General features: G+C 42.6%; 1 protein-coding gene across 1 annotated transcript in view; it reads right to left on the bottom strand.

Annotated features, from left to right (window-relative positions):
• The window catches only part of LAMP5 (lysosomal associated membrane protein family member 5), a 122,062-nt gene extending 115,289 nt beyond the window's left edge, over nt 1-6,773 (bottom strand). The window contains exon 1 of the mRNA XM_063918570.1: nt 6,547-6,773. Coding sequence (XP_063774640.1) covers nt 6,547-6,580 — 34 coding nt within the window. The 5' untranslated portion in view covers nt 6,581-6,773. The remainder of the gene's footprint in view (nt 1-6,546) is intronic.
• Between the last annotated feature and the right edge of the window lie 1,674 nt (nt 6,774-8,447).

The raw sequence follows: 8,447 nt of genomic DNA on the forward strand, positions 1-8,447 counted from the left end.
TGCACCGCAATGTGCCGACGCATCGGACGACTGCACCGTGCATCGGTGCGCCTAGCGATGGTATGGTGCGGAAAAAAAGCGATTGCACGGGCGTTCGCAAGGTGATTGACAGGAAGTGGCCGTATGTGGGTGGCAACTGACCATTTTACAGGAGTGTCCGGAGAAATGCAGGAGGGACCAGGTGTTTGGAGGGAGGGTATCTGACGTCAGCTCCGGCACCGAACACCAGGAAACCATGGCAGCAGCTAAGTAAATCCTGGGCAGTGCGGAGACTGCACAATCTGATGTTTGTGCAGCTCTGCTACAAATGCGATTGCACACTTGCATATATAGCCTCCCCCTGTAGGTGGCAGCTATCTGATCGCAGGGATGCAAAAAACGCACCCTAGCAATCAGGTCTGAATTACCCCATAGATCGGCATGATGACTCCAGTGCCAAATAATAAAGGACTATTATGGGCACCAATGTATATGTAAATACCTGGCAGTGTTGGTACTGGTGCATACCTCCCAACTGTCCTGATTCTCGTGGGACAGTCCCATTTATTGGGGACTGCCCCGCTGTCCCACCCTTGGGTTGCAGTGTCCCGCTGTGGGGGGAGCAGTTGGTAGGTTCCTGTCAGTGGTGAATAGACGCTGTGCGGAAGACAGAGGTACTGGGGGCATGCCAGCAGCTCACATAACGCTAGAAATGCCCCCTCAGTTACGGAAAATGGGGGCAGGGCTCACGACTGCGGCACTCCTTTTCGGCCGGGAGTCCCGAGTTACCATCTCCCAATGTTGGGAGGTATGCTGGTGTATGTGACTCTGCATTGCAAATCAATCTACAGTATATTAAAATTACTATTATTATTATTATTATTATTTTTACAGGAGCATAATCTATACATATAATAAAACTGGAAGGCTTGTGTCTGTACATAGCATTTTTATTTTTTTATTTTTTTTAGAAATAAACTTCTAGGGACTGTTTATGAACTATGGTGACGAGAAAAAATATTCAGAATTTTTGTCTGTCTGTTCGTTCCACCGTCACACAAAAACTACTGGATGAATTCAGATCGCATTTCACTATTGTGTAGCTTAGTGACCTAAAAGGAAACTGAGGTATGAATGATCTCGATGTGACATCAGGGAGAGGAGCAATAAAGGGAAAACCAAACACTTGGTGCGTACAGTGTGCAGGCTCCTCAAGTCCAAAATTATTATATGTAGATATATATATATATATATATACACACATACACACACACACACACACACACACACACAATATATATACAGTACATATAATGTGAACCCCGAAAGACGCTCAGAGCTGCAGGCGTAGATCTCAGGACCAGCTGCTTTTCCCATTGGCAGCTTTATGTGGCTGGCTCACAAGTTAGCGGCCCCAATGCATCTTTTTGTGTTAATCCCTGAAAGAAAACCTGCAAATATTGTTTACCAAGAAATTTTGTGATCAATGTGTATAATATAAAATATATATCACAACATTAGTTCCGCCGTTCAATAACAGACATCCACGTGACAAAGCCATGAGCAAACGCTAGTTATTAATATACAATTATTAATATTTAGTGTGTACCACTACTTCCTCTGTTGGTCTTAAGGACAATTTTTGCTAACATATTCACCTGCTTGGCTCTATAAATTTATAAAATGCACTATAATAAAGTGAGTAAAGTGCATTTTTAATACAGCACAGTATAGACCCCACAGATTCACCATTTAACTAACGTCAAAAGATTTTGAGCACCCACTGTAGCACACACAGCTGTTAGTACTGTGATGTAAGCCCCACTTTGTTTGGTAAATTGCGGTGAGCGATGGAGGATTTAAACTCTTGGAAACCAGGGAAAATAATGAGCTGTAAGGCAATTGTGAGAAATACTGTATTACAGACAAAAATAGCTGCATAGGTTCTTTACATTAGATGAAATAGCTTTCCACAATCTGTAGATTCTGTATATTATATATAAATAGATATATTACTGTACATAGTTCAACAAAAAGTGTAATTATCCTTTAATTACAGAGTAAATTGCAATGCAGTTAGGTATACCTGTTACATGTATAGGTTGCTTATATTCATAGGGGGGAATTCAATTGTTTGAAAAGTCGGTTGGGTGTCTGTTTTTTTCCTGTCTATTAGATAGGAAAAAACAGACACCCAACTGACTTTTCAAACAATTGAATATCCCCCATAATGTTCATCCACTTAAAGCAATCACCCACCTTCAAATTACTTTAATGTCTTGTATTGTACTTGTTATCCTGCAGCTGTTACTCAATACAGTTCCTGGGGAAACGCATTAAGCCCTGGAAAGTGATGAAGTGGATAGAGATAAAGGGGTCTATTCATGAAGCAGTGGAAAGTGTAGAGAAGTGAGCCAGTGGAGAAGTTGCCCATGGCAACCAATCAGCATTGAAGTAAGATTTATAATTTGCATACTATACAATTGTACGGAGCCGCTGATTGGTTGCCATGGGCAACTTCTCCCCAGGCTCACTTCTGCAACATTTTCACCACTTCATGAATAGACCCCAAGTACCAGCTATCAGCTCCTAACTGCCATGTTACAAGCTGTGTTTGAAAACTGACAGTTAGGAGCTGATTGGTTGGTACTTTACCATGCTACACTTTATCACTTTTCAAGGCTTAGTACATCTGGCCCTCTTACTATTCTGGTCTCTTCATCCATGACTTTATATTAGAGATGTTTATGTTTGCCGCATTGGGAGAGAATTTAAATGATTTTACATTTGTTACAATTATATTCAGGCAGCAAAGCTGTGTGTCTACAACCAGGGCAGTGGTCACATTCAACGAATTACATGAGAACAACACAAGCCACTCAAATATACTAAAAAAAAGAACACAATGTATTAACCAAACATTGTTTAGTATGTGCAAGCTATAAAAGTCATCTGAAGGTGGAGAATGACTTTGAGCATATTATGTAGTTTCTTTATGTATCCTGTAGGCGGCACTATTGCTACTGCAATTTAAGCTGTTTAGCCTGTGACAAAAAGCCCTTTGCAAGTAGCAACAAGAAGAACAAGAACAGAACATTAACCATCAATACCATGTTAGTTTAGCAAATAAAATAAATTGCAATGTTCCGTTACATATAAATGTACACTGCATTTAATAACGATCACTTTTATGTTCATTTTCTGTAAACAAAGCGCCACCTAAGGAAATAAAACTGATGAAACCATCTTTATCTTTAACTGCAGTAGCCTTGCAGGCTGTGAGAGCTAAAATTAGCTGCCAAATCACAATTATACGGGGATAATTCTGTACATAATTTGATGCATGAGATACCTGAGACAATTACGTGGCACCTTTAACTAAATAAGATGTAAAAAAAATGTAGTCCTTAGAATAGTACCCTTGCATATAACCTGAAATTATCAATAGCCTTACACGAAACTTTGGATTAAAAAAAAATCCTAACACTAGGCCGTTTGGGAAGGGGGGGGGGGGGGGGATTATATTGTGTAGTAATTTGTCACAGTATTATTGGGCGTAGTTATTAACTACCAATCAGAGGTGTGCTTTCATTTTTTACACTACATTAGGAACAAGACGGGATTAGATATTGGCATTACAGGTTGATCTCTCCCATACAAGAAATCCATTTTTTTTTTTTTTAGGGCAACTTTTGTTTTCTGATGGTTCAATATAAACAAACTTTGTTTCATGCACACAATTATTATACATCCTGCATAAAATGACCTTTATGCTATGTGTAAAAGGTGTATATGAAGCATAAATACACTTTGTGTATAGACTTATTTCCCACCCCAAGATATCTCATTATAGTATGCAAATATTCCAAAATACGGACAAATCTGATATCCAAAGTACTGCTGATCCAAAGCATTTCAGATATGGGAGACTTAACCTGTACTGTACAGAACATTTGGACACATTGGAATCAGTTTTCATGAAACCCCATTCAGGCTAAGGAACTGTTTCATTGCTATTGTTTGGCGGGATGGGGCGAGTTGCAAATATCAGTGAAGACAGTGAAATCAGTGTATGCTGCAATGGTCTTATTTAACTATATAACAGATCCATGTGGTTGGAAAAGTCTTTTTTTTTAACTTGAAGTACATGGTAATTGCTAAGCAATGCATTCAGCAGAGAGTCTGGTAGAGGTGCAGCCAAACATTAAGGTGTGCAAAATCTTTCCTCAAGAGCCACTCTGCTGCTGGAAGTCAAACTCGCACTTGACACTGCTGATGCTGTCCATGCTGGGCTTGCTGACAACTTGTGGATGCGTTTTGCAGAAGGGGAAGGTTTCTGACCTGGCTATGCCCTTGCACCCCGCTCCTTTGTTGTTGTCCTCAGTCGGCTTTTGACTCTTGCCTGCAGCAGTTGCAGCAGGTGCCTGTTGCTTTTTAAACTCGGGGAATGTGAAACGTCTTAGCAGTTTGTTGCCAAGCACAGTGAAAGGGTTACTGGGAGTAACAGGGGGGAGAGAAGTGGAAGAGTTCTTGTTGCGGCAGCCCAGTAGCTCTCTATCTGGTGGTGTGGGGGTGAACAGAGTGGATGGGAGGCTGCTCCGCTTCTGGTAGTAGGTGTCATTGAATCTGCGCAGCCCTGTGTCGTTCGAGCAGCCAGGCAAGTGGTCTTTGGCTCCCAAATGCTTTGATGAGGGATTAGCAGATAGTGGTGTAAGGAGGATGCCCAGTGGTCCTGGTAAAGGGGCTAGAGCAGACTCATGTTGCTTTGCAGGACGAGGGGAATAGAGACTGGTGGATAACTGGATGGAAGCACTGCTCAAAGCTGGCAAGTAGAGCCCAGTACCCTTACGCTTGCCAGAATGCCCACCATACTGGAGACTAAATGACCGAGGTCTGGGGTTCAACACACTGGAAAATCCCAGAGTGCCTGCGGCACAGCTGCCTTTGTCCCCATCTTCCTCCTCAATAGAGTCCATGGACTCCAGCTGTCGATGAGTTGCCAGAGAGCGGCTCCTCCCTAGCAGGAAACTGTGCGCCCCTCCTCGAGCCGTGGTTTGTTGCTGCTCACTCCACGGGCAGCGCACAGTGTCATGGGCCTCATTCCTGCATCCCAGGTTACCCCCACATAGCGCCAGTTCACAGTCTTTGTATCCCAGATATCGTGCCACATCCAGGGCTGAGTTACCCACCCGGTTAGCTCGATCTATCTGAAGTCCCAGTCTCTTGAATGCCCTGGCCAGGAAGTCCAGCACTGCTGCATGACCCGACACCGATGCATAAATAAGAGCGGTGTTACCCCATAGGTCAGGAAGCTCTGGGTCCGCCCCATGTTGGACTAAAATCTTGACCTGCTGCAGATGGCCCCTCTCACAAGAGTAGCTGAGTGCGGTGCGCCCAGCACGGTCTCGGCTGTTTACCTCTGCGCCCCTTTCCAGGAGTAGCTGCATGTAACGCTGGCGTGCCCGTGGCTCAGGGAGTAGGGCACTGCAGATAAGGGGTGTTCGACTCAAGTCCCCGCCCCGAGTATTGACTACTTTGCCATCCAAAGCGTCCAGGATGAAACGAGATAGGTGCATCTGGTCATTGGACATGGCATCCAAGAGTGCTTGTGCTCCGCTTTGCTCCTCACTTGGTTTCCCGGAAACTTTGAGCATAGCAAACACTGGGCCCTGTACTACTGCTTTCCTGGGCGTACTCTTACCTATGTGCTGTTAACTTTATGTCAATTGTACAGTCAACTTGCAGTGAAAATTCTACTGCAAACAGTCTTTCTCCTCCTCTATCAACTGTCCATTGCCAGCTATAGAGACTCTCTTGCCGAGCTGCTCTTGCTCAATGCATAAATACTGTTCCACTCATCTATTTGTCTTATGTACTGCTATTCATTTGATCACCTGCATTAGGCACTGCCAGTAACGTGATCACCTGCATTAGGCACTGCCAGTAACGTGATCACCTGCATTAGGCACTGCCAGTAACGTGATCACCTGCATTAGGCACTGGCAGTAACGTGATCACCTGCATTAGGCATTGCCAGTAACCTATTGATTGTAAGATTGCGAGCAGGGCCCTCCTACCTCTATGTCTGTCTGTCTGTTTTTGCCCAGTTTTGTTCTATTACTGTTGTTCTAATTGTAAAGCGCAACGGAATATGCTGCACTATATAAGAAACGGTTAATAAATAAATAATGATCACCTGCATTAGGCACTGCCAATAAAATGTGCATATATAATATTACCTATACTTTTTAGCAAGTGCTACTACTCTGTTTAAATGTGTATGTCCGTTCCCATATATAAAAGCCTTAAATGCGTGAATAACTGTAGACATATTACATGTTGACCCCTAATACTTTTTGTTTAGTGCTAAGCCTCTGCAGCTCCTGCAACTTCTTTCATATATACATCCATTCATAGAACACTGTACTGTAGTCTGATTGTCAACCCCCTTTTCTACATGTCTACAGCCAAACCACAATCCATCAATGCTTAACAATGACTAATAAATGTCCCCTAAACACACGTCCATTCCTGAAAAGAATCTATCCCATAAGACAAGCACCTCACCTGAATCCTGTCTCTCTACCAAGGCTTCTCCCATGTCATTGCCTTGCACTGTCCTTGCTGCCCTGCTTCAGTAGTCAGCCCTGCCACCATCTGATTATTCAGTGAGCTCTAACAATCCCTCAGTCCGCAGCGAAGTCTAATACCCTTTGCTTTGTGAGCGTCTATATTCACAATTAATCACTGCAGCGTCCTTTTCCTCTGTATATATGCAGTAAGTTAAGGGGGCGTACATAACATCACTCCAAAGAATCAGCCCACAGCTTGGATTATAAAGCTGCTTGTGAAAGTCAATTTGAAGTATGCAGCCTCCCAGTGGGAGAGACCTGGGTGGAGACTCTTATTGACAGGGAATAGGGGGCTGAGACCTGTTGCAATAACGCTCTATCAAATGTTAACCCTCGTGCTGCTGTAATTCACAATGAACCATTGCATAAGCAAATGAAAAAAAGTCTTATTTGTCATAGTCTTAATCTATAGATTTGAAGACAGTAATTAAACATAATGCTGACAGTAAAGGTCATATCAATTAGTCAAAGCACTATAATTACATTAGGTGACAGACTTAGCATTGCGTAACATAATGCCTTATCAGCAGCACATGATAATTTCACTCTTATTGTCATGTAAATAAGTAATGGTCTGGTAGCATTCTGCACTCCTATATTTCTGAACTCCACTTGCCATGACATTCTTGTAGAGCAGTGATTCCCAACCTCGGTCCTTCATGTCCACTTACAGTTCAGGCTGTAGTGATATCTAGACTTGAGCGCAGATGGTTGAATCAAAATAACTGAGGTACTAATTAAGGGGTCTATTTACTAAGCCTGGGATGCCGATAAAGTGGATGGAGATAATGTACCAGCCAATCAGCTCCTAACGGCCATGTCACAGGCTGTATTAGGAAAATGACAGTTAGGAGCTGATTGGCTGGCACTTTATCTACATCCACTTTAACGCCAACCCAGGCTTAGTAAATAGACCCCTAAGTCATTTGTGCTCAACTATGGCTATCCTTAAAATCTGGACTGTCAGTATGCCTGGAGGGCCATGGTTGGGAACCCCTGATCTAGACCCACAAGAGAACGCTATCAATGTCTACAGTGGAATAACTGGTTGCATAAAAGATAGACTGACCTGGATAATGACTGTCTAATGTTTGCAAACACATCATACCTCAATGGTTTCTTGGGGTTGAGTGATAAATGCAATATCTGCTGCCACCTGTGATGATTAGCGAGGTTGTATATTTCATGAACAAAACCACTGCTAGGAGACTGTATAAAAATCAAAAAAGGGGGCACTTGTCAGCAGGGATTTCTTAGGGATAAAAGGGTAAATGTTCCAAAGGATAGGAAAGGTTTTTCGTTTCATGGAGATGTCATACAAGAGTGAATTTCATGCCTCTTTTCAGCCTCAATGACTTTGTAGCTATGTAATTATCTTCAATCACTGAAAGTGCGCTTTGTACGAATACGGTGGCTGATGTACGACTGGAAGAGGGGCTTCCAGTTCCCACCCCCCCTGTCATTTAAGACACCAGATTTTACACACAATCCTGTGACTTCAAATGAGTTAAATACCAGCTCAGTGATTTTCAATTAAACAAATGCTGAAAGGGGTAAAGTAGAATTAAGACTATATAATACAGCACTAGAATGTTAGAGGCACGGATTAGTTGGATGACATGTTTTTCAGGAACACATGTAACCACTTGGTGAAAAGAAATACAATTTATGGGCTATTCCTGACTACCAAGTATTCCAAAACATCTAAAGCAACAGCCACTCAAGTGGGTAGAAAAAGAAATGTTAATAATACGGAATAAATTAAAACTGAAGGTGGCTTTGCCCAAAAGAGTTTACAATCTGAAGCTGGATACACACTATACATCTGTCCAATCT

Source organism: Pseudophryne corroboree, chromosome 4 (assembly GCF_028390025.1).
Source record: "Pseudophryne corroboree isolate aPseCor3 chromosome 4, aPseCor3.hap2, whole genome shotgun sequence".
Taxonomy (NCBI): Eukaryota; Metazoa; Chordata; class Amphibia; order Anura; family Myobatrachidae; genus Pseudophryne; species Pseudophryne corroboree.